The sequence below is a fragment of the Choloepus didactylus genome, chromosome 4 (assembly GCF_015220235.1).
Source record: "Choloepus didactylus isolate mChoDid1 chromosome 4, mChoDid1.pri, whole genome shotgun sequence".
NCBI lineage: Eukaryota > Metazoa > Chordata > Mammalia > Pilosa > Megalonychidae > Choloepus > Choloepus didactylus.
In genome coordinates, this window is record NC_051310.1 from 130,315,760 (window position 1) to 130,342,975 (window position 27,216).

Sequence of the window (27,216 nt, forward strand, 5' to 3'; positions counted from 1 at the left end):
CCAACTGAATCCCCACTAATGTGTCTGCCCCACAAGATTGCATCAAAGAATATAGCTTTTTCTGGGGGATGTAATACATTCAAACTGGCACAAATGTATATCCTGCTGTTTGGGGGTGCAGTGTTCTGTTTATGTCTTTTAGATCTAGTTCATTTATTGTGTTATTTAGATTCTCTGTTTCCATATTGATCCTCTGCCTAGATGTTCTTTCTATTGAACAGAGTGGTATGTTGAAGTCTACCACTATTGTAGAGATAACTGTTACGCATTTCAGTTTTGCCATTGTTTGGTGCACCTTGATTAGGTGCATAGGTATATATGATTGTTATTGTTCTTGGTGAATTGCTCCTTTAATTAATATATAGTGTCCTTCTTTGTGTCTTATAACAGTTTTGTATTTATAGCTTATTTTGTCTGATATTTGTATAGCTGCCCTAGCTTTTGTTGTTGTTGTTATTGTTATTGCTTGCATGGAATATCTTTTTCCATCTTTTCACTTTCAACCTATTTGAATCTTTGGGTCTAAAATGAGTCTCTTGTAAACAGCATGAAGAGGGATCATATTTTTTTAATTCCGTTTTATTGAGATACATTCACATATCATGCAGACATACAAAGTGTACAATCAGTTGTTCACAGTATCATTATATAGTTGTGCATTCATCACCCCAACCTATTTTTTGAACATTTTCCTTGTACCAGAAAAAGTGAAAATAAGAATAAAAAATAAAGAAGAACACCCAAACCCCACACACACACCTATTTTTTGTTTAGTTTTTTTGTCCCCATTTTTCTACTCATCCATCCATACACTGGATAAAGGGAGTGTGATCCATAAGGCTTTCACAATCACACTGTCACCTCTTGTAAGCTACATTGCTATACAATCATATTCAAGAGTCAAGGCTACTGGGTTGCAGTTTGATAGTTTTAGCTATTTACTTCTAGCTATGCATTAAAACCTAAAAAGGTTTATATATTGCATAAGAATGCCCACCAGAGTGACCTCTCAACTCCATTTGGACTCTCTCAGCCACTGAAACTATTTTGTTTCCTTTCACATCCCCCTTTTGGTCAAGAAGATGTTCTCCGTCCCATGATGCCGGGTCCAGATTCATCCCCTGGAGTCATATCCTGCATTGCTAGGTGGATTTACACCCCTGGGAGTCAGATCCCACGTAGCGGGGAGGGCAGTGAGTTCACCCACCAAGCTGGCTTAGCTAGAGAGAGAGGACCAGATGTAAGCAACAAAGAGGCACTTGGGGAGACTCATAGGCACAATTATAAGCAGGTTTAGCCTCTCCTTTGCAGTAACTAGCTTCATAGGGCAGGCCCCAAGACAGAGGGCTCAGCACATCAAGCCGTCAGTCCCCAATGTTTGTGAGAACATCAGCAACAATCCAGGTGAGGAAGCCCAACACCTCTGCATTTTTCCCCAGCTCCTCAGAGGGGCCCTGCATGTGTATTTTTATTCTCTGCCCAGATTGCTTTGGGATGTGTTGCTGTTTCACACTAACCTATACAAACCTACCAGGTCTCACTTCCTAATAAAATTTCCATGTAATTATGGTATTTGAACAAACTGTGCGAGTTAAATTGTTTAGGAAATAAATCTTGGACCAATTAAACATCTGTTCCGTTGGTCTCACATGGAATTTGTAGTTTTAAAATGCAGTCAGTATTGTCCTTTACCCCTTGGCTCGATTTGCCCTAGCCCTAACCACATCTGTTTCATTCATATCTCTAGTTGAAGTCTGGATTCTTTTTCAGCTTTTTAAATAGTTGCTATATGTGCTAATACTGACATTCTTATTTGCCGAGTTCTAGCTCTGAGTTTCAGGTGTCACACAGATACCCAACTTTCAGGGATTGATCACGTTTTATCTCAGAATCTGGAGATAGCCATTACAATTCAGGAATAGATGTTACTGTTCTACGAGGTTACAATCTAGGGACCATTAGAATAAGCATTCCCCGATAAGCTGTGCTTTAAGATTCAATTCTGAGTTTACACATTGTAGTTAGTCCATATCGGTGAGGCATTATAGTGTTTGCCTTTGTTTCTGGTGTAGTTCACTCAAAATACTGTCTGCGGGTTCCATTCACCTCGTTGTGTCTCACAGCTTCACTCCTTCTTGCAGTAGCTCAGTATTTCCTTGTATGCACACACAACAGTTCACTATTGTGTTCCTGCAATGGTTCCCTTTTGTATTCAGCACTGCTCAGCAACTTGTGTTCTGCCCTGGGACTCTGTGAACTTGGGTCCCTGTGTTTGGATATAGGTGGGGATCTAACTGACTGCTGTGTCTTTTTTTTTTTTTTTTTTTTTTAATCATCATTTTATTGAGATATATTCACATACCACGCAGTCATACAAAACAAATTGTACTTTCGATTGTTTACAGTACCATTACATAGTTGTACATTCATCACCTAAATCAATCCCTGACACCTTCATTAGCACACACACAAAAATAACAAGAATAATAATTAGAGTGAAAAAGAGCAATTGAAGTAAAAAAGAACACTGGGTACCTTTGTCTGTTTGTTTCCTTCCCCTACTTTTCTACACATCCATCCATAAACTAGACAAAGTGGAGTTTGGTCCTTATGGCTTTCCCAATCCCATTGTCACCCCTCATAAGCTACATTTTTATACAACTGTCTTCGAGATTCATGGGTTCTGGGTTGTAGTTTGATAGTTTCAGGTATCCACCACCAGCTACCCCAATTCTTTAGAACCTAAAAAGGGTTGTCTAAAGTGTGCGTAAGAGTGCCCACCAGAGTGATCTCTCGGCTCGTTTAGGAATCTCTCTGCCACTGAAGCTTATTTCATTTCCTTTCACATCCCCCTTTTGGTCAAGAAGATGTTCTCCGTCCCATGATGCCGGGTCTACATTCCTCCCCGGTAGTCATATTCCACGTTGCCAGGGAGATTCACTCCCCTGGGTGTCTGATCCCACGTAGAGGGGAGGGCAGTGATTTCACCTTTCAAGTTGGCTTAGCCAGAGAGAGAGGGCCACATCTGAGCAACAAAGAGGCATTCAGGAGGAGACTCTTAGGCACAAATATAGGGAGGCCTAGCCTCTCTGCTGTGTCTTTTTTTTTTTTTTTTTTTAATATTCATTTTATTGAGATATATTCACATACCACGCAGTCATACAAAACAAATCGTACTTTCGATTGTTTACAGTACCATTACATAGTTGTACATTCATCACCTAAATCAATCCCTGACACCTTCATTAGCACACACACAAAAATAACAAGAATAATAATTAGAGTGAAAAAGAGCAATTGAAGTAAAAAAGAACACTGGGTACCTTTGTCTGTTTGTTTCCTTCCCCTATTTTTCTACTCATCCATCCATAAACTAGACAAAGTGGAGTGTGGTCCTTATGGCTTTCCCAATCCCATTGTCACCCCTCATAAGCTACATTTTTATACAACTGTCTTCGAGATTCATGGGTTCTGGGTTGTAGTTTGATACTTTCAGGTATCCACCACCAGCTACCCCAATTCTTTAGAACCTAAAAAGGGTTGTCTAAAGTGTGCATAAGAGTGCCCACCAGAGTGACCTCCCGGCTCCTTTTGGAATCTCTCTGCCACTGAAGCTTATTTCATTTCCTTTCACATCCCCCTTTTGGTCAAGAAGATGTTCTCCGTCCCATGATGCCAGGTCTACATTCCTCCCCGGGAGTCATATTCCACGTTGCCAGGGAGATTCACTCCCCTGGGTGTCTGATCCCACGTAGGGGGGAGGGCAGTGATTTCACCTTTCAAGTTGGCTTAGCCAGAGAGAGAGGGCCACATCTGAGCAACAAAGAGGCATTCAGGAGGAGACTCTTAGGCACAAATATAGGGAGGCCTAGCCTCTCTGCTGTGTCTTTATAGTCTGTGTCCCTGATGGGAGGTGGGAAGGATCTAGACTGCTACCTCTGAGCATTTCCCAAGCTGCATGGGCCCGAATGACGGGAAGGGAAGAGAACTGGCCGGTCTGGGACGGAAGTTTCCCCACCTGATATTTTTCTCTTTCTTTGATTCAGTTTTTTGAAGTCTTTCTCCAATCTGTACCATCCTCCAGAGTTCTAAGCAAGTGAGATTTGTCCTTTTTTTTTTTCTTTTTTTTTTTTCTGCTGACTCTCCAGGGAGGTTTTTTGGGGGGATGTCCTATGTCACCATGTTGATGATATCACTCCAAACATCTTTTTTGACATAAGATAAACTCTGTAATCTTTATGCTTGTAAATTTATAGGGTTTGCTGTGTAGTCTGCCATACTTTTTTGTAGTTCCTGTATTTTTCTTACAGGTCTGCTAGTGGGTCTGTATCCAAGAATTTTACCCTCCTTAATGCTCCACTAGCTCAGTCCTGCCTTTGAAGGATAGCCATAATGCTGAGATTTTCTTCCTTATATGGAATAGATGGATAGAACAGATAGTAGTACCATTTCTTTCGCAAAATCTTTCTGTTTTGGAATACTTTTAGGTTGGTGTTGCTATGACTGCCTGCCCTTAAGCTTTTATTGGTATCTGTGAAACAAAATTTCTTTAAAGTAAAAATAATAATAATAATAATAATAATCACAGTTAGAAGCAATTACTTTTGAATTGTTAGATTTAAAATTATTTTTCTCTTTCCAAAGTGTGTGCAAATGATTCCAGCCTTCAGGAAATCTGTGGTCCTGGTACATGGTTGACTCCATTTCTTCAAGCAGTCTACCTCTTTGTACAGTATATCATTATGGTTAATCTTCTTATTGCATTTTTCAAGTAAGATTTTATTCATTTGGTTTTTGTAATGACATAATCTAAAATATGCAGAATTTTATTGATTTTATTTTATTGAAATATATTCATACAGCATAGAAACCATCTGAAGTATACAATCACTGGTTCACAGTATCATCACATAATTGTTCATACAGCCCCATGATCAAATTTAGAACATTTTCATTACTCCAGAAAAGAAATAAAAAAGAGAACCCTATTCTTCCCCTACTTCTTATCCCCCCATATTATTGACCCATAGTATTGGTGTGGTACATTTGTAACTGTTGGTGAAGGAGTATTAACATATTACTGTTAACTATAGTCTATAGTTTGCAATAGGTACATTTTTTCCAATAATACCCTTCTATTATTAACTCCTTATAATAGTGTACATTTAACCTTTTTATGGAATCCACACTAGGTTGCCAAAGAATACATATTCAATACAGAAAACAGAAAGGCAAGTAGAAAACTCCTCAATAATCTCACACTTAATATTTTGGTATACATCTGTCATTTTTATGAGTATATAAAAAAATACTTATTTTCAAAATATTCTTAAAATATTTTGGACTGTTTTTAACTAGTTAAAACATCATGAGCATTATTCCACATTAACAAATATACCTCTCCAATCTATTTTTAATAACTCCCTGTTACTGAAGATATAGACCATAATTTTTTAGGCCAATGTGTTATATTACTCAATTAAATTGTAATTTTATTTTGCTCCTAAAAACCATATAGTAGTTAAATCTTTGAGTTCTTAAGTACTTCTTTAAAATGCTTTCCTAAAAATAGAACTGCTCGTATATATAATTTTAGGGTATTTTGCATTTAAGTCACATGGGCATTTGTCCCCAAATCCCTGCCAACACTGGGTATTACTATTTTTAATGTTGCTAATTTAAGAATGCATCAGAGAATCTTGTTTTTATTTGCATTTATTTGATTACTACCTGAATTTTTTTTGTTTGTTTACCCATTTCTGTATATAATTTGCAAATCTTAAAATCATGTTTTCTGCCCATTTTTCTGTGAGGTAATGATTAAGACTGTCAACAATATCAACCTACCTTTCTCTTGTTGCATGCTTGTTTTCCCGTTTCTCTTTTGTCTTTTAGTCTTGTCTGTGTTGTATACTCTTGAATCCTTATTTAGAACAAAGTAACAATAAAATATTTCATATTTAAAACTTTAAATGTGATTAGTTAAATTTGTTTTATTTTTATTCTTTGTTATTCAAGCAATGTGTATTTACAAGTGAAAGCAATTTCCAATATTGTGTGGAAGTACCAACGTTATCATTTTATTATGGCTTATCATGAGAAACCAGTTCTGCCTCCACCACTTATCATTCTTAGCCATATGGTTTCTTTGTTTTGCTGCATATGTAAAAGAAGAAAAAAAGATAAGACTTCAGATGGACCAAGTAAGTAGAAATATATTAAGACAAGTATTTTCATGTCATAACGTATCAATATTGCATTAAAAGCTAGGTATTGATTTTACTGTTAGTTGGTGACACTAATAAAGGCTCTTGTTTAAATTAGCCTAAAATCAAATTTTTGGTATCTATAGAAGTGAATTTAGTATTAAATTTCCTTTTGAGTATGGTATTTATGTTTGTTTTGTTAAGATGGTAATGTAAATTATTACGGTTTTGCTGCTATGTGAAACATTTTTGGTGCCCTATAAAGCATAGCATTTTTAGTGCATTCTGTATACTACACAAAATTGATCACTATATCAAACTGTATTCAAGATTTTGCAGTGGCTTTATGTTGTACCAAATCAGTTCTTAAATTCCTGTGCCTGGATATTTGAGAGGGAGAGAGAGGGCCAGCAGAGGGCTACTGTATAGGAAAAGGAAATTAGAAGAGGAAGAAGTGCTTGAAACCATTCTGCTGACCTCACTCACACTCTGAGTCAAGGAAAAAAAGAGCAAGATTTGTGTAGTACTTTAGTATTACTATAGCAAAAAGAGAAAAAAATTGTGAAGGATTCATAGTCTTAGGAACACTGAAGAATTCACAAGACTTTTTAGGAGCTAGAGTGTCGTGGCTTGATAGTTTTTCATTGATTATTTTTTCTTTTCCCCCCTTAGAGCTTTACTTAACAGAAGAAGATCAAAAGAAGCTTCATGATTTTGAAGAACAGTGCGTTGAGATGTATTTTAACGAAAAAGATGACAAATTTCATTCCGGGAGTGAAGAGAGAATTCGTGTCACTTTTGAAAGGTTCAGAAGCTCTTTATAAGTATAGAATGGGTTATGTCTCATACAAACAATTTATGTTTGTCAAAGAAATGAGTTTAATAATAGTTTCACATTATATCTTGGGAGACAGTTCAGTTCTTTGTTTCTAATACTTCAAATAAGTAATCTCTTTTTAGTTTTTGGCACTAGTTACGGAGGGCAGGGGAGTTAATGTTCTTTTTTAATGAGGAGAGAAAAGTAAAACTGCCCTTGTAATTTTAAAGCATTTGTTTCTTTCCACTGCCTTTGCTACATTCTGGAAGCATATGGAATTTATGTAATTATAGTAATGGTAATGGAAGTTCTGTGTATATGCAGGTGTATACACATTTGTTTTCATTATTTTGATTTGACGGAAATTGGAATAAATAGCCTATGAAGCAGGACATGTTTTGAATCCTTGCATTTCATTATGATAGAATTAGCAGTGATCTTTATTAAACGTAAGAGGTGTGCCATGTATAAAAAATAAGCATATGTTATTTCGTATCTTACCTTGTTTGAGTGCATGTAAAATTTCTTTTAACCGTTATCACTTATTGAGATTGCAAAAAGAATTTCTAAATCATGAATTTTTAATATTTGAATAAAAACCTTTCCCCTCTCCCTACAGAGTGGAACAGATGTGCATTCAGATTAAAGAAGTTGGAGATCGCGTCAACTACATAAAAAGATCATTACACTCGTTAGATTCTCAGATTGGTCATTTGCAAGATCTCTCAGCCCTGACAGTAGATACGTTAAAAACACTTACTGCTCAGAAAGCGTCAGAAGCTAGCAAAGTTCACAATGAAATCACACGAGAATTGAGCATTTCCAAACATTTGGCTCAAAATCTTATTGAAGATGGTCCTGTAAGACCTTCTATATGGAAAAAGCACAGTGCTATAAATACACTTAGTTCCTCTCTCCCTCAGGGTGGTCTTGAAAGTAATTATCCTTTTCTTAGTAATAAGTTTATTAAAGATGAAAAAGATCCCAAAAGTAACATATTTGGTCGGGATTTACCTTTAATACCGCAAAGACAAGAATTCAGTTTTCCAGAGGCTGGTTCCTCTTGTGGTGCCTTATTCCCAAGTGCTATTTCTCCTCCAGAACTGCGACAGAGGCTACATGGGGTAGATGTTCTAAAATTTTTTAGTAAAAATAAAAAATTAGGCAGTTCCTCTAATAGCATACCACATCTGTCATCTCCCCCAACCAAATTTTTTGTTAGTACACCATCCCAGCCAAATTGCAAAAGCCAGTTGGAAACTGTAACCAAAGATCAAGAGATTGTTTGCTCTAAAGCTGCAGAAGGAGATAGTATAGAATTTGGAGCATTTGTAGGTAAGTTTAGCAAACTGATATTCGTATATCAATATTATTTACTTTTCTGTTTTAGTTATCCCTGTAGAAACAGAAGTAATTGGCTAATTAATAATATTTACTGTTGTGACAAGTGGACTACCTTTTCAAAGAGTCTTTTTTTTTTAAATTTTTAAAGGAATCGAAAGGGGAAATAGATTGAATTGGGCTAATAGTTACATTGGCACATACCTCTTTGATACAGTTTATTAAAATAACAATTTTTTGAAAAATTTCTATGAGCTCTATTCTTTGAATTTGAGGATCTCCAATTGAATTTGGTCAATTCCTGTTGAAAACATGAGAATACTTCATAAGGGTTAGGTTCTTAGAGAACAATAGGAAGGTACGGGGAGGCTCAAATAACTGGTAAAGAGCAATGCCTTACAAGTAGGTAACAAATTTTCATAGAAACAAGGGCACTTTTGAGAGTGAAAGGGTGTACAATTAATAATTACATTAGGACAGCAGGCATAATAAGCCAAGGCTCTCCTTGGAAAGTGAGTATTTATGGTCTGCTTATATAACCAGAGAAGAGAGTATTTCAGAAAGGAGTGAGTCATTCTTATACCTCAGATAGCTTAAGTAAAATAAGAACTGAATAAAAATGTTTATTTTGACAATGATAACACATTAATGACCTTAGTGAAAACTATTTTAGTAAAGGAAATTGATGGGAGAGAAGCCAGATTGTAGTGAAATAAAGTGTAAATGAGAGGACAGAATGTAAAGGGGGCGGTAGGGGATGGCAGTGAAGCAAGAAGAAAGAAACAGCTAAAACTGTGGTTTGTATGTTTAGAGTTTTCTACTTTTTTTTTCTGTTTTGTTTTTAAATAGTGATGGAAACTATTTTACTTTTAAATAGTGATGGAAGCATATTTAAATGCTGACAGTATGCCATATGAAGGGAAAAGTGAAAGTGAAAATGCTTTCATAGAACTAGCTAGGTCTATAATATTTGGAAGAATATAGTTTTCTAACAGTTGCCTGCTAGACTAGTTAAGTATTTAACAATAGATTCTTAGAAAATAACTTAGATTTCAGAATAGAATTCTGTGAGCATCAGCAAAATGTTCTAAGGTATGAATGAAGCAGGCCTTCTGCCTCTACAAGTTTTAATTTTTGCAACAGGTGGCTTTCTAGCTTTGTCTTTAACACTTATTCTAGCCTTCCCCTAGAAATTTCCTAGTCATGGACTATGCTTAGAGATTATTCGAAGAATTTGTTAAGCCTGTGTGTAAAATCTCCATATGGAGTGTTAAGGCCAACCTTCCAAGTTATGTAGGTACTGACCATGCTGATCTCTACTGCTAAGGTATATGGAGTTCACAGTGGATTTAGAGAAATGTAGCTTTTCCTACATAAAATCTATCCCAATTTATTTTCTAAAAATCCATTTTAGTCGTTTTATTAATATAGGAACACTGGAAGATAGATATGTGTGTGTGTGTTTGTATTAAAATCCTTTTATGTTTTATTAATAGTAAAAATGACCTTTCCCCCTTTTTAAATTTTAAGCTATTTAGTCGTATCCTGTGTTTTGTTCTTTTAGGAGGCATTTGGCTTTTACCATTACTATAAACTGACGTATTAAATTTAGCCAGCCTCTTGGCAAATATTTTCAATATTATTTATCAGAAGAGCTAAGGGAGACTGTGCAAACCCATCAAACTATTTGAAAAACAACATAAATCACTTGTTTGTAGGCTTTGGGTAGTGACATTATTTTCAATAAACAAGGAAAAATAAATTTTTTTGTTGTAATTTTTTTTGTTGTTAAAGGACACAGAGATAGCATGGATTTTCAGAGGTTTAAAGAGTCATCAAACAAGATAAAAGAAATGTTATCTGTAAGTAAATGTTTATAATAGTACACTTCAATTTTGATTCTGTATTTTGGGATTTAGCTCCAAATAGAATTAAATATTTTTCCCCCAATAAAATTAGTCTTTGCAGAGACCATGATCAACATGATGATCCAGATATTTAAGCTATACGTAATTGAAAACAGAAGAACAATTATTGAGGAACATGAGAATTTGTACCAATAGCTTGGCATTTTTTAAGTATCTAAAATTTAAAATACCACCCCTTGGACATTTTTCTCTTTTTAAAAATGCTCCACCTTATATCCTTTTTTCATTGACTAAACATTAATTGAGCTTAACTCTTTTCCAGGCTGAAAAGTTTATTAGAATATGACCCTGCTATCAAGGAAGCTGCAGTTTAGCAGTAAAAAAGCTGTATATACTAGTAATTACACTATAATATCATAAATAAATAATCTAGCAAGTGCTAGATAGTCAATAAATATTTGTTAAATAAATTTTAAAATGTATTGAGAATACCTGGTGAAAAAGGTGCGATTCCTGACTGAAAAGTAGGTTTTATTACTTAACTATTTCTCTCAAAAGTGTATTAGTTCCCTAGGGCTACTGGTACAGATTTCCACAAACTTGGTGGCTTAAAACAACAGGTATTTATTCTGTCATAGTTCTTGAGGCCAGAAATCTAAATTTAAGATGTTGGCAGGGCCATGCTGCCTCTGAAGGTTTCCTTCTTTGCTTCCTCCCAGCTTCTGGTGGTTCCTGACAATCCTTGGTATTACTTGGCTTCTAGCAACATCTCTCCAATCTCTTCCTCTGTCTTCCCATGGCTTTCTTCTCTGTTTGTCTGTGTGTCCTCTAGTCTTCTTATAAGTAAGTTAGTCATTGGACTTAGGGCCCACCCTAATCCAGTATGATTTTATCTTAAATACATTACATTAATTACATCCTGTTTCAAATGAGATCACATTCTGAGGTCCCAGTATACATGAATTTTGGAGGAGCACTGTTCAATCCACTACAATCCATAACTTTTATATGTTAAAGCCTTAAGAGTAGTGTATGTATACCAAGATAATTAAGAGGATCTGGCAAAGTTAACAGCTCTATTCCTTAAAGAACTTAAGCTGAAGAAATGATCAAGTGACAAATACAGTGAAAACAAGATTATTCCTAAAGCTAAAGCCAAGGAAACTATGATGACATAAGTTTCTATGAGTGATTCCTCCTTTTATAATCCATAATTAAGTATTTAATTATTGTCAAGGCATGTATTATTTATCTCTCCCTATGTATAAAAGGTAGACTCAAGTGCATTTTGATGATATAAATATTAGTTTTTTTTTTACAGGATATATTCTGCTTAAAATATTGTACTACATTAGATAACATAGTTTAATGTCTATTAATTAGATATTGTTAACATGGAATTTTAATTGATGATCATAGGCAAATTGAGATGTAATGATTTCATGGTGTTTTTTGTTTTTCTTTCCATATATGCCTTTATGTTAGTAAGTAATTGCGTGATTTTCTTACCTCAAATAGGAACAGCAGAATGATGTAAGAAACAGGATTTTGGAGGATAGAGGGATGCCAAAATATCAGGTAAAGTCTCCAGTAATATGTGAGTCAGAAAGACAGCTTAAAATATACATATATATTTAGATTGAGCAATTAGATATAAGTTTGATGAACCTGTCATGAGACTACATTTCTAAACAGTATATCTAACCATTTTAATTATGTGACAAACTTACAAGATCTGAATTTACCTTATGTATCATGACTAAGAGGGAAGGTGAGAGCTGAGTAAATGGGTAGAATCTATTAAGGTGGCCTTAGTTGGCAATTGACGATGAAGAGAGAAAGGAAGAAGAAAAAGTGATAAGAACTAGAAAAAGAATGGACACAAATCTCTATACCAAAGTTGATTTTATAATTATTGTAATTTGTAACATGGTAGTCTACATTGCATATAGGGTTTTGTGTTTTTGTTTTTTTGTTTTGTTTTGTTTTTTTGAGTAAGTTTTAAATGAGGTGGATTTTATAGGTAATTCCTAAAGATTAATAAAGCTACTTATAATCTGGAATTATTTAAGCTGAATACAATTTGTTCCTGGCATATTTCCTTTATCTGTAGGCAGATATCCTTTTATTAAAAAGTCAGACTCAGTGTATTATATTTGCTCAATTATGCAGCAAATTTATTCAGTAAGAGCACTCAATACCTCCTATTTTAGTCATTTCTTGTATTATAATTGATTCTTTAAGTGGAACATGTGTTATAAGTAGGTAGTATATTTGTTCACTTTTGTTTTAGTGAAGGTGATTATTAAATATTTTAATTTTGTAGTTGGAGACTTGGAGTCCTAAAATTTAGCAGATACGTACTGGATACCTTTTAGAAATTATTAATAAAACTTACTAATATAGTTACCAATATCTGAGATGGCGTTTGACCCCAGTTTTCTCTAAATCCAGACCTATACACTTAAATGACTGTATTACCAGACTTAGTCTTATACGTAATTTGTACAAGGTCTTGTACTTAACGTATACTATTTAGGGGAGGGGCATACTTACTTAGAGGAATAAAAATATTTCCAGCTGAAGAGTTCAGAGAAAGCTTCATAAGGAAGCCATAGAAGAATAGGTAGGCAGTTTGGTGGATAAAAGAGTGTTTTCAGGTAGGAACAACATAAACAATACTGAGGCAGAAATAGAGGATATGTAGAACACAGTAAAGCTGATGTTAGTTTGACTAGCAAATAGGTTCATTATCTCTGGGGTTGGAATAGGGCTAGAAAGAGGTCCAGATAAAGTAGCTTTATTAATATTTAGGAATTACCTATAAAATCCACCTCAGTTAAAACTTACTCAAAAAACAAAAAACAAAACAAAACAAAACAAACAAAACCCTATATGCAGTGTAGACCTACCATGTTACAAATTACAAACTGTTGAACAAATAGAAATCCAAAATGCCAGGCCCCTTTTCTGGCTTAACACTTAAGATCTGTGAGTTTTAATGAATGAAATTTATATGGATTAAAAAAAAAGGAGATTTTAAAAAATAATCTTTTAAGGCATTTGTTCTTTTATTAAATTGATGGGAACTGAGATAGGGAACATGAGATAAAGAAGGTTTGGAATAACCTTTGTGTGAAGTTGCTAACTAAGAAATCAAGAGAAAATCAAGAACAGGATTTATCAGCAGTAGAGTCGCAAATATCATAAAGTTTTACTAGACATATCAGTGCTTAGATTTTATCCAGGAATTCTCTGAGGACTAGATATAAATATGGAGAAGGTAAATCTTTAGATTGATTCTGACTAGAGAATTGGCATGACACCACAGGAAAAGGTCTGAACTGCTAACTAGCTGGAACACTTAATAGTTACCAAACACAGCATTTCAAAATCTCCTGTTCACCATTTTCTGCCTGCTCAGCAGACATACTTCTCCTCCTATATTTCTTACCTGCTAATAACATCACCATTCTAGTTTACCAGAACAAAAATCCTATACTCTTTCTTTTATCCAACCATCAGTTAAATCTAACTGATTTTGCTTTCTAAATAGTTTTACATATCTCTGCTTCTCTAAATCGTTAGTAACAGTTGCCGTTATTCAGACTGTTGTTCTTTAGTTTTTGATTAGTTGAACTCTTAAAATGTCTTTAACCAGATTTCGTAACAGGAGATCAAAGAATTGTCTTACCACACTCTGGTGGCATTGTTTTGCTGTTGGGAGGCACGTTCTTATTGGGAAGGAGTGTGCATCAGAGTTTCCCCACAGATTTCACCTTTCAGCATTATTGCAAATGAACTTACAGGGGAGCATGCTGAAAATTTTTAAGTGGGCAGATAACTTCCTGGTAAACAAAAGAAGAAATTACAAATTTCTGTAAGAAAAGTGATGGCTATGTTTTGAATTAAACAATTTTTAGTAATTCATTTAGAGAAAAATAATTCAAATAAAATAATGAGCCTTGAGCTATCAGTCATGATGATCAAAGACATTGAGCTCTTCCATTTGAGGGTCATACACTCCTTTGAAAATGTGATGAAAATGACAGACCCTCTTCCTAGAAAAATGCATATAATCAAAATTTTTCTAAGGTGTAGAGTTTTTTTTTTTTATTAAATTCAGTTTTATTGAAATACATTCACACACCATACAATCATCCATGATATACAATCCACTGTCCACAGTATGATAACATAGTTATGCGTTCATCACCACAATCTATCTCTGAACATTTTCCTTACATCAGAAAGAACCAGAACAAGAATAAAAATAAAAGTGAAAAAAGAACACCCAAATCATCCCCCCATCCCACCCCATTTGTCCTTTAGTTTTTATCCCCATTCCTCCACTCATCCATACACTAGATAAAGGGGGTGTGATCCACAAGGTCTTCACAATCACACTGTCAATAAGGTGTAGAGTTTTGCAAATACCTTGAAGCCAATCTAACAACTCCAGGCTTGAATCCCTGTCTTAGATGATTCTGTGAAACTGTGTCATTGTGTCGAAGGGTATATCAGGGATAGTATTTACAACAAGTAAAAAAGCAAACAAGAAATGACTAGAAATGGTTCCAAGAGAAGCATCTAAAATCAGAAAAGGAATTAGAGTCTGCTTTGTGACTGCAGGTAGAAGGTTAGCATCTTTTAGCTTGGCTTTGTAAAATCAGCTGTAATGGAAAGAGCATTGTGCGGTTTGTTAATGCTGGCTGTTATGCAAAATACCAGAAATGGATTGGCTTTTATAAAGGGGGTTTATTTGGTTACAAATTTACAGTCTTACGGCCATGAAAATGTCCAGATTAAGACATCAACACAAGCATATACCTCCACTGAAGGAAGGCCAATGGCATCCGGAAAACCTCTATTAACTGGGAAGGCACATGGCTGGTGTCTGCTGATCCCAGGTTGTGTTCCAGCTCCTCTCGTAGCCCTTATGCGTTCTTCAAAATGTTTGTTTCAGCTGCTCTCCAAAGTGTCACTCTCAGCTGCTTTGAGTGCCTTCTGTTTGTGAACTCTTTTATAGGACTCCAGTTATATTAATTAAGACCCACCCTGAATGATTGGGGTAACACCTCCATGGAAATCATCTAATCAAGGTCTCGCCCACAGTTGATTGAGTCACATCTCCATGGAAACAATCAATAGGTTCCAACATAATTAACTAATACATGTGCCCCCACAAGATTGCATTAAGGAACATGGCATTTTGGGGGACATAATACATCCAAACTGGCACAGATCATCACAGCATAGGTCACCAAAGCCAGAAAAGCTTGAGATTTTTTGCGATATGTTAATTTAATGAAAGTGCTAGTTTATTGTAGTAGTAACATTTTGAATTCCATTGCTTCTGAGAGCTGGCAGCATTTTTTAAGTTGTGTAATAGTGTGCCCTGTTCACATTTGGGAAGACGAAACAATGAGAGGCTGTCAGATTTTCCCCGTATTTCCCATAGGTAAGAATTTAACAACGAGGGTTGGGTTGAAGTAGAAATTGATGAGAAAGGTAATGCTTTGTCAGTAAATACAAATTGGACCCTTGGGTAGAAATTTGGAAAAGTTGGTTTATAGTCTCATCTCACTTAACAGGATCAGATGAATTCCAGCATTAAATGTAATAAATTAAGATTAAATTTATTTTTTCTTACAAAGAGAAATTGTTAGAAAATAGAAATGTTTATTTATTAAGTCATTTAAGTCAGGGGGGCCTTCTAAATGTTTAAACAATAGAAAATATTAAGGGAGATGCACCTTAAAATTAAATAGAAATGTAAGGCATAGAACAGTCAAAATAAATTTGAAAAATCATGAGCAGATCAGATATCTTTGTTATGTGAACATATCCATAAGACGGCTACCTAGACTCCTCTTTCACTACAAATTGCAGTATGTATATAATATTACAACTGTGTCAAAGCCAAAACCTGGAAAGAAATACACAGATCTTAGTATAAGATTGTTCCTTTTTTGGAGGGTGGGAGGTGGGGGGGTGGTGTGTGTGAATTGATAAGGTTTCATTTTTTTCCCCTACATGTTCTGGTTTGCTAATGCTGCCATTATGCAAAATACCGGAAATGGATTGGCTTTTATAAAAGGGGATTGTTTGGTTACAAAGTTATAGTTTTAAGGTTATAAAGTGTCTGAGGTAAAGCATCAACAATAGGTACCTTCACTGAAGGACACTGATGGGCCCAGAAAACCTCTGTCAACTGGAAGACACAGGCACTTGCCTGGCATCTTTCTCCCAGGATGTTTCTCTCTAGGCATCTGGGGGTGTCCTCTTAGTTTCTCTCAGGCAAACTCTGGACTAGCAAAAGTCTACTACTGTCAGTGGCCATCATCAAAATGTCTCTCTTGGCTGCAGCACTGAGCTGCTTCTGTCTGAGCTCTTATAGGGCTCCAGTAAACTAATAAAGACCCATGCTCAATGGGTGGGGTCACATCCAAAGATTCCAACCTAATCAACACTAATACATCTGGCCCCACAAGATTTCATTAAAGAGCCTGTCATTTTGGGGGGACATAATACATCCAAACTGGTACACCACAGTTTCCTTTATTTTCCCCAATTTTTTATATAATGGAAAGGGATTCATTAAGATGGATTTATGACAGTCAACAAGTGGGGTATTCTGATGCAGTTTTTGAGATTGACATTGAAAAGAATAACCACAATCTGTAATGTATCCCTTGGTATCCAGGTAGAATAAAGCATACTGAGATAAATGAATCCAGGGGCCTTTCATGTTACTTGTACTACTTGGCATAATAATTGGAAACTCAGTTGAATTGTTTTTAAATTGTATATATGTGCAATATGCAGGGTGATATTCCTCTTGAAAACACTGTGAAACATGTGAGTTCTCAAGCTGGATTTACTGAGTTTCCCAAAACTTCCATTCCTCTTCATTCAGAACAAGGTCAGTATTTTGACTATACAAATTATGTTAGCAAGTATACTCATTTAAGTTTTAAATGTCAAATGCCTAAGCAATCAGAAGGTGAAGATTCTCATCCATCATTGGTACTCTAATCTTGAGTAAGTCACTCAGTCCTAACATTCTAATATTTTTTTTACAAATTGCTTAGTCCTTTAATCTAAAATATTAAGACTTGCGTTTTATAGAACTGTTGATCTTAGCGTTTACAAATGAATCTTTTGTGTTTTAATCTATATATAGTAATTTATCCAATGTATTTTTTCTTTTTTTTTCTTTTTTTTTTAATCATCATTTTATTGAGATATATTCACATACCACGCAGTCATACAAAACAAATCGTACTTTCGATTGTTTACAGTACCATTACTTAGTTGTACATTCATCACCTAAATCAATCCCTGACACCTTCATTAGCACACACACAAAAATAACAAGAATAATAATTAGAGTGAAAAAGAGCAATTGAAGTAAAAAAGAACAATGGGTACCTTTGTCTGTTTGTTTCCTTCCCCTATTTTTCTACTCATCCATCCATAAACTAGACAAAGTGGAGTATGGTCCTTATGGCTTTCCCAATCCCATTGTCACCCCTCATAAGCTACATTTTTATACAACTGTCTTCGAGATTCATGGGTTCTGGGTTGTAGTTTGATAGTTTGAGGTATCCACCACCAGCTACCCCAATTCTTTAGAACCTAAAAAGGGTTGTCTAAAGTGTGCATAAGAGTGCCCACCAGAGTGACCTCTCGGCTCCTTTTGGATTCTCTCTGCCACTGAAGCTTATTTCATTTCCTTTCACATCCCCCTTTTGGTCAAGAAGATGTTCTCCGTCCCACGATGCCAGGTCTACATTCCTCCCCGGGAGTCATATTCCACGTTGCCAGGGAGATTCACTCCCCTGGGTGTCTGATCCCACGTAGGGGGGAGGGCAGTGATTTCACCTTTCAAGTTGGCTTAGCCAGAGAGAGAGGGCCACATCTGAGCAACAAAGAGGCATTCAGGAGGAGACTCTTAGGCACAAATATAGGGAGGCCTAGCCTCTCCTTTGCAGCAACCGTCTTCCCAAGGGTAAAACTTATGGTAGAGGGCTCAACCCATCAAACCACCAGTCCCCTATGTCTGTGGTCATGTTAGCAACCATCACGTCTTATACTCCCTATTAATGACACTTAGCTTTGGTGTGAAACCTTTGTTTTTATAGTTTAATTTTTTTTAAATAATACTTTTATTCAGTTCAAAATTTATACACAGAGTTTAAAACATCTCCTTCTCACTCTGTCCCCATCTGTTTGGTTCCCATCCCTCTAACCACACATGTAACTCCTTTTATTTTTGTTTACCTTTTCAGAGCTGCATTATGCATATACAATAATATATTACTGTATAATCTTTTCTGTCTCTCATCTTTTACACTAAAGGTAACATACCGTACATGTTGTTCTTGAGCTTTCTGTTTTCACTTCATATATCTTGGGGATGTTTCCATATCATTATAATTTTTAATCAAAATTATATATGCACATAATTGAAAAGTTGAATAACTATAAAAGTTCCTTAAGAAAAACAGCACTACCTTGTCCCCCTCACTACCATTTCTTTTTCATTCTTCAATGTGTTAAATTCAGCAGTACATATGATAACCAATGTAGATTTATTCCTGGAATGCAAATTGGTTTAATATTTTACAAAGCAGTTAGTATGATAGTAACAGACTAAAGGAGAATAATCATATCATCTCAGTAGCTGTATAAAAAAGCATTTGATCAAATTTAGCACCTTTTCATGATTCAGACGCTTAGCAAAGTAGTAGTAGAATGGAGATTACTTAATCTGAGAAAGGATTTCTTCAAAATATTATCACAAACATTATACCTCATCATAAAATAGTAAAAGCCAAAGATGGGGAACAAGACAAGCACTCTGGCTGTTAACGCTTCTATTTAACATTCTAGCCAGAGCAATAGGACAAGAAAAAGAAATGGTGAAAGACAGAAAGAGAGGAAAAGTAAAGAAAACCAGAAGTTTAGGAAGGAAGAAATAAAACTGTTGTTTGCAGATAACATGAATGTTATTTCTAAATTAGCATACAAAACTGCTGAATCTTCGTACATCAGTTTTAGGTAGTATCTGTTGACTTCCCACTAAGGAAGGCAAGGATTGAGCCTTTTTTCCTGTTCTGTGTTCCCAGAAATCACAAACATACTTTGCCCTTTTCCATCAATATAGACTCAACATAATTTCTCTACTATTTGACTAAATTTCTTGAAGACATTTAGGTTATTCTGTCAGTTTCATAATCTCGAAGTTTTGCTCGGAGCCTTCTGATATACCTTAATCTGTTCTTTTTGCCCTCTACACATGGAATGCAACTTTAGTTCTAGTGTTTTCCTTTTGTATCATAAAGCTGTAAGATCTTTCTAAATTAATTTGTTACATAACATAATGAATTTTTTTATTTTCTTGGAAATAGGTAGGCTTAATTCTCAAGTTCACTTAAAATAAGATTTGACAAAGGTGGCATCTTAAATCTGGGGGAGAAAGATGGATGATTTTTTTTTTGCCATTAGTGTAAAATAATGTATATACAGGATTATTCACTGCAACTTTGTTTATTATAGCAAGAGATTGGACACAGACCAAATGTTCATGAATAAGGATTTAGTTAGGTAAATTATTGTATATGCATCATATAATTCGGTGTAGTATCATTGGTCTCCAAGTCTAAAGTTACAAAAATTAAAAATACTAAAACAGGATATATTACACTTAAATTACTATGCTGATAAAAGAATGTTCTTGTTCATGGGAAACGTATATGTGAATTATATTGTTTGTTCAAGGGTGTGTGCAGCTTGCTCTCATATGTTCAGAAGACAGAGCAATAGATGATGGGTAATAGGGAGGGAATGAGGAAAAGAAAGAACTGATGGTGTGACAGGATGTTAAAGTTGGTGGATTGGGGGTATCAGGGGAGGGGGATCGGGGTATGCTGGAGTTCTTTGTATGGGGTTTGTATTGTTTTTGCAACTGTTCCTGTAAGTTTGAATTCATTTCAAAATAAAATAAAAAAAAAATCACTATGCAGTTATTTAAATTTTAAAAAAATGTGGGGAGATGGTACATATATACTTGCTTCTATGTACATAAAGTATCTCTGGAAGGATACAATTAGAAACCAATTACCTTGACTGCCCCCAATAAGGGTGATCTGGGGACGGAAATGAGAGGAAGACTTTTCATTCATACTCTTTGTGTTTTGCTGCCCTTTCACAAAAATAAATTGAATAATACAGTGGTTCTGCAGGAGACTCCATGGGTCTTATGTTCAGCAGTGCTGGTATCTTAGTTTCTCAGGGCTGCTGTAACTGAAAGTTCCACAAAGTGGGTGGCTTGAAACAGCAGAAATGTATTGTCTCACAGTTGTGGCAATTACAAGTCCAAAATCAAGGTGTTGGTAAGACCATGCTTTCTCTGAAGTCTGTAGGAAAGAATCTGTTCCATGCCTCTCTCCTGATTTCTGGTGGTGGCTTGCTGGCTTGTCGACAGCACCCTCCCCCTATGTCTGTCTGTTCTTGTTCTGTTCTTATAAGAACACCAGTCATACTGGATTTGGGGCCCACCATGCTCCAGTATGACATCATTTTAACTGATTCCATCTGAAATTACCTTATTTCCAGATAATGTCGCATTCTGAGGTACCGGGGTTAGGAAAACAACATTTCTTTTTGGGGCAATACTATTTAACCCATAACATCTAGGGAAAGTGTAAGTTATCTTGGAAATATCTTGTGTTTGGTTATTTAGTATTCAAAGAAATAAGGTGTATAACTTTTTTTTCCATATTTTAGAAATCAGCAGAAGGCCATCTACAGAAGAAACTCATGAAGGGGATTCCAAAACAGCTTTACTACCGGTTTGTACATTTCAATTAAATACACATTTTAAAGTAAATTTTTATTTAGAGAAGGGCTGAAAGGTGGTGATAATTTATTTGAGATTATGTCAAGCTTTCAAAAAATTGTACCCTTAGAAAACTGACATCATTGCCTAGTAGTAATTATTGACGAGTTTCTTCCCATAGTGAATAGGCAGGAATTTTTAAAAGAAAGAAATATGCATAAGAAAGAGAGGCAGGGATCTGTTTTTGTTTGAATTGAAACTAATTATGTGAACTCAGTTGGTTCCCAGCCAACTGAGTTAATTTTTTATTTTGCAGACACTCCTTAATGGCATGTATTTGCAACCAAGGCAAATAATTGTGGAGAAGGCAGAAAATTTAATCACTTAGAGAGTCATATATAAAAATCAGTGCTCAAAATTATGATCTTTGCTCCTATGAGGAGATAGATTATGTTATTAAAAATCATGTTAGAAAATAATTATTTCAGTGGGTAAAGAAAGTTAGTGAGCCTAGAGTTTCACGGTACAAATACATTTTGAAGGGACCCACTCTGACCCACTAACCTGCACGATTTTGCCACAAATAAAGCCCAAAGATGACCTTACAATACAAAATTACAAAACTTGTGGGAGTCTATTTACACAAATAGGATGTCTAATAAGATAATAAAATTATTGATTACAGATTATTTAAACAGTATGTTTAAAATGACATTAAAATTAAGTATTTGAAACATGAGAAAAGGAAAAGATAATATTCAGAAAGCCTGGAAAATTTTGGATAAAAACTAGATATGCAAAAAATAATAATTTAGTGGGAGTTAAACAACAGATTATGTTTGGGCACAGCTGAAGAGAGAATTAGTAACTGGACCAGAATGCAACAGAGAACTATAAGTAGATTGAAAAATGTGTTGAAGGTAAAGAGACCTGGGTAATATGTCTAATTGTCCTCAAGAGGGTAGAAAGAATTTGAAGATATTATAAAACAGCTTAGAATTTTCCAAATTGATGAAATATGTGAAGATTCAAGTTTAGGAAGCATGAATCCCAAATGGGAAGTAAAAATAAATCCATAACTGTAAACATCATGATAAAACTGCAGAATAAAAAACATCTACACATACACACACAGAGAAAAAGGCTGCAATAGAAATATGCCTAAATATTATTAGTGACTATCTTTGAGTGTTCACAATTTGCATGATTTTAATTTTCATTTTTACACTTTGTTTTTCTATAAGTACGAGGGACATATTTTTGAATCATAGAAACAAATGTACATTTTAAGACAAGGAAATTGTCTTTAGAAACAGTTTTTAAAGTGCTGAAACTTACATGACCAGAAAGACTGTAATTGTGTTCTATGCAATAGTACTCATGACACTCTTTCTTATGGAATAGCCTTATAGGTAGTTTTAACTGTCTATTATTTTATTAGTTCAGTTGCTTTAAAGAGGATTTCATATTAAGTTTTCAGCCCTTCATTTCTTAAAACATACTATAGGAAACAAAACAGGATTAAACAATTGTGCTTAATCTAGAGAATTTTTTTCTTCAAGTTTTTGTGTTTGTTTTCAACTGAAGGATTGGTTACAAGATAGACCATCAAACAGACAAATGTAAGTAAGCTTTTCTTAATTATCCTGAAAAGTATCATAGACATTGAAAGTTGTTTTTCCTGTTCTTTGCATCGTCTCTTTACTGCTCCTTTATCTGTGGGGGTGGGGGGTGGGGTGGCAGGGGCAGGGGTGGGGGCATAACATATATTACATAAAATTTGCCATTTTAACCATTTCGCTTGCTTATCTTTGGGTGGTAATTATTTATTCTAGCACTTCTGTCTTTACATAGAAGAGATTGGGGGAAATCATTTATTATGAGATAATATGTAAATAAATATTTAATTTTCTATAGCTATACCATAATTATAGTCATATTATAATTACAACTACTAAAATCCTTGTATTGATGCAATTATGATTTTGTTATTTATTTCTGTTTTCAGCTTGGTCTATTCAAGAGTAATTTGTGAAAAGACCTAGTTCAAGACTTTAGTTTTGCTCTTATTTAATTTCTCTTTTCATTGTTCTCATCAACAAACCTGCCACCTGCTTTTGGAGAGGACTTTGACGATTAGAGTATTGATATACAGTATACATTAGAAGGCTTATATACAAGAGAGATCCACTAGAAAGCTGATGTGGTAATCCAGGACCAAAACTGAAACAAAAGGCAAATCTGACAAGTAAATTGTTCCTGGAAAAAAAAAAAAATTTAATATCAAATTAGACATAGGATAAACAAAAATGAAAGATAACTTTTGTGTTTCTGACTGGGGAATTAGTATTTTAGGATTCTAAAGGACATTTTTAAAAAGTTTTCTAGTTTTGACACTTATTTAATGCTGCAAGCATAGTAGAATTAATCTCTGAAATGGACTGCATGAGGGAAATTATATATCCCACAGTTTTCCCCCTTCTATGCATCAGAAATGGATGTGAATTTACAGAGAAAAAAGTAGTTTCATACCAGGTGCCACATGGGATAAGCAGTTCAAATTGTTTGGGTATCCTGTCCCTAAATGGCATTTGGAAGTTTACTGTAGTCAGACTACTTAAGGGAATAATATCTTCTATAACCAAACGAAGAATGTAAATAAAGAATAGGTATTTGAATTGATATTAATTCAGGTGTCTAACAAAGGAATGTTCTCCAGCACAATGCTAACGCATAGAAGTACCTAGAAAGGTGGAATTGGTCAACACTCATTGGATGCTGAGAAAAGAGTGGCTTATCAGTAGTAGGCAAAGGGATTATGCTAGGGTAAAAATATTTCCTGTAAGAAAATGTTTCTTGAAAAACATTGGGAAAAGTCAGGATCAGATAGAATGTAAGCATGGGAAAGGGACTTCAAAGATCCTCTTCTCCAGACAGGTTGAGTCCTGAGCAAGGCCTTATAGCTGTATAATGGGAGATCTAAGACTCTGACTCATTTTTTTTTTTTTTAATTACCATTCCATTTTCCTTTCCACTACACCCATTTCTACACTGGAATCCGTGGAATAAAAGACACCTTCATTGGGTGCTGACAAATGTTATAAAAAAAATTTTCAGCACTGGAAATTGCATTTTGCAAAAGGGTGTCTATTTGGTATTCTCTCAATTCATTGTCCATCAATTCTGTTGAAGTATTTTTAGAATCGCACAAAGTCATTTTAAGACAATATTATAGTACTGGAAGGAATCTCCATAAATAAGTCATAGAATATTTTATTCTATTAGGGTTGAGCCTTCAGTTTGTCACCAAACTGAAAGTATTTCTATAGGCATATCTTAGAGATAGAAGTTAAGATAGATGCATATATATGAGTATTCTTTGTAAGGACTTGAAGCTGGCTTAAAGGAAATGGCAAATACTCAAACAAGGGTGAATCTGAGAATTGCTTTAATAATGTTACATTAGATAATCATGGTAACTTTATAAAATCAGAACCTTAAATGATTGATTAATAGTCAAAACTAAAATTGTGGCACAACTTACATTTTATTTTGGTTGTTTCTTTAGGCCACCTGAAGAAGGAACATTAAATGGTAAGTCCATTTGTTAGATTTAATGTGAAAAAACTGAGAATGATGAATGATCTATAATGATCTATGATAGTAATTACTACCACTTTCCCCTAGGTAAGGGATTTTAGAAATGTTTAAAAAGGTCACAGTAGTGGAACATTTTTCCCTCGGACAGTTTCTCTTTAACGTTGAGGTTTCATGAATTCCCATGTGATTGATGATCTTTTTGTCACCCTCCTTTTTATCCCCAATCCCAATCTGCTCCTTCTCTTATTTTCCCTGTTTTAGTGAATGGCACTCTTTCAGTCAGCTAGGTAAAACCTGAGAGTGAGTTATCTTCATTTACCTTGCCTTTTCACTCAGAAAGTCCTGTTGAATTTTCCTCTTAAATATCTCTAGAATCCACCCTTCACTGTACAGCCCACTGCTGCTTTTAGTTCAGACCACCATCGTTTTTTATCCTTTGTATTAAAGTGTATAATATGCATGCAGGAAAGTATTCCTTAAGCCTATACCTCATTGAATTCTTCATTTTTTTTATCTTTTGTATTAAAGTATATAATACACATGCAGGAAAGTGTTCCCATGAGCCTACACCTCAGTGAATTCTCACAAAGTCAACGTATCCATATAACCAGAACCCAGATCATAAAACCAGAGTAATACTAATATCCCATCTCCTTTTTGCACCCTTCTTCTTATAAACTCTGCCACTGACTAACACAGTAGATTGTTTATGGAATCATATAATATGTACTATTTTGTGTCTGGCTTCATCCTCTTAACATATGCTTATATGAGATTCATCAATATCGCTGTTTATAGTGGTAGTTTGTGCGATTCAGATGTATCTAATTTATTTATCTATTCTAGTATTTGATAGGCATTTCAGTAGCTACCAGTGACTGGTTATTATGAATAGTGGTGTTATGGACATTTTTTACCTGTTATTTATTTTCTGTTGGGTATATACCTAGGAGTGGAATTGCTGATTTATAGAGTATGCATGTGTTTACCTTTGGTAGCTACTGTCAAGTAGGTTTTCAAAGTGGTTGTGCCAGTTTGGGATCCCTGCCTTGAGTTTCACTTCCAAGTCTACATTCTTCCACCAAAATAATTCCTCTAACAGATCTGATCATGTCGTTCTTCTGCTATACATTTTTCCCATTGTCATTGGATAAAATTCAGTTTCCTTTCTTAGCATGGCATATTAGGCTCTTAACAATTTGGTATTCACATTTCTGGAGCCTCACCTTCTGCTGGTATGCTTATACTCTTGCTCTTAATTTGAACCTTGGCTATATATCTGAATCACCTGTAGAGAATTACATGTATGATGACGTATCTACAGAATTAGAATATTTTGGAGTGCATAACATGTTCAAAAAGCACCACAGGTTTTTATAATATATAATTAGTGTTGAAAACAACTGTCCTGTTCATATTAAAGTACTTCCAGCTTCTCAGATATAGCATGAACTTTAGCACTTCCATGCCCTTGTAACTGTTGCCCGAAACACATCACTACCTTCCAAACTACAGTTTTTCCCCTTTTCCTCTGAGATAGCCTTCAACCCCTCTTGAACCAGGGGGCATTAGGTATCCCTCCTCCGTAGTCCTGTGGTGTGTATGTTTGTGGTTATGTATGTATATGCATATGTATTTGTAATTATCACAGTATTAAAACTGTTGACTGTTTTCTGCCAAACAATAATTTCCTTTTTATTTGTATTCTAGAAACTTAGCATATAGCAGATTTTATTTATTTGCCATCTTTTTGTTCTTCCTATAATTGAAAGCAAAGTCCTCAAGCATAATTTAGTGTTAGGCAGGGGCCCTTTTTTGCATATTACACGTTCCAGAAGGTCATCTTCTCATGGTAGGCCTACTCACCCTGTAGACGTGCTAAAACGTTTGCGTGGCCACAGACCCCAACCTCCAAAGATCAGTATCTAAAAGAGATTTTTTTTGAGTTGGGGCTTCGGGGGGGAACTATGGGAAGAATGCATTTATGGCAAGAGTTAGGAGAACAAGAAACGTCATTGTGCTTCTTTTTCCTTCTGTTTGTTTGCACTGTGACCACTAATATGATAAAATATGATACTTAATATATCATATATAATGGCCATATTTTTTTTTTTGAGGAAAGTCTACTTGAGGGATTATTATGAAACTTAAGATGATTATATGATAATGTCTTGAGCAAAAATTTATGTTGCACTAGTTCTTTTCAATGTCTCATTTGCCATTTTAGGTCTTGCTTCTCCATTTAAGCCAGCAATGGATACAAATTACTATTATTCAGGTCAGTAATATTTAAAACAAACTTAGTAATATTTTCAACTATTAGATATTTCATTATTTCTCTCATTTTTATGCAGCTGTGGAAAGAAATAACTTGATGAGGTTATCACAAAGCATTCCATTCACACCTGTGCCTCCAAGAGGTAAATAAAAAAAGGGGGAGGGGATGGAGGGAAACCCTTTACCAATATTTCTGTTTCAGCTATGACATAGTATGTGAGTTGGGAAAGAAAGAAGAGGAATCACATTATAATAAGTACC

General features: G+C 35.0%; 1 protein-coding gene across 4 annotated transcripts in view; it reads left to right on the forward strand.

Moving 5' to 3' along the window:
• TRPM7 (transient receptor potential cation channel subfamily M member 7) overlaps positions 1–27,216 on the forward strand; it is a 160,802-nt gene that overhangs the window by 113,578 nt on the left and 20,008 nt on the right. For all 4 annotated transcript variants that reach the window (XM_037833993.1, XM_037833994.1, XM_037833992.1 and 1 more), the window contains 12 exons: positions 4,645–4,771; positions 6,019–6,203; positions 6,879–7,011; positions 7,643–8,358; positions 10,159–10,226; positions 11,751–11,810; positions 17,061–17,157; positions 21,027–21,091; positions 22,666–22,700; positions 24,647–24,672; positions 26,906–26,956; positions 27,033–27,098. In XM_037833993.1, the coding sequence (XP_037689921.1) occupies positions 4,645–4,771; positions 6,019–6,203; positions 6,879–7,011; positions 7,643–8,358; positions 10,159–10,226; positions 11,751–11,810; positions 17,061–17,157; positions 21,027–21,091; positions 22,666–22,700; positions 24,647–24,672; positions 26,906–26,956; positions 27,033–27,098 (1,629 nt within the window). The remainder of the gene's footprint in view (positions 1–4,644; positions 4,772–6,018; positions 6,204–6,878; positions 7,012–7,642; positions 8,359–10,158; positions 10,227–11,750; positions 11,811–17,060; positions 17,158–21,026; positions 21,092–22,665; positions 22,701–24,646; positions 24,673–26,905; positions 26,957–27,032; positions 27,099–27,216) is intronic.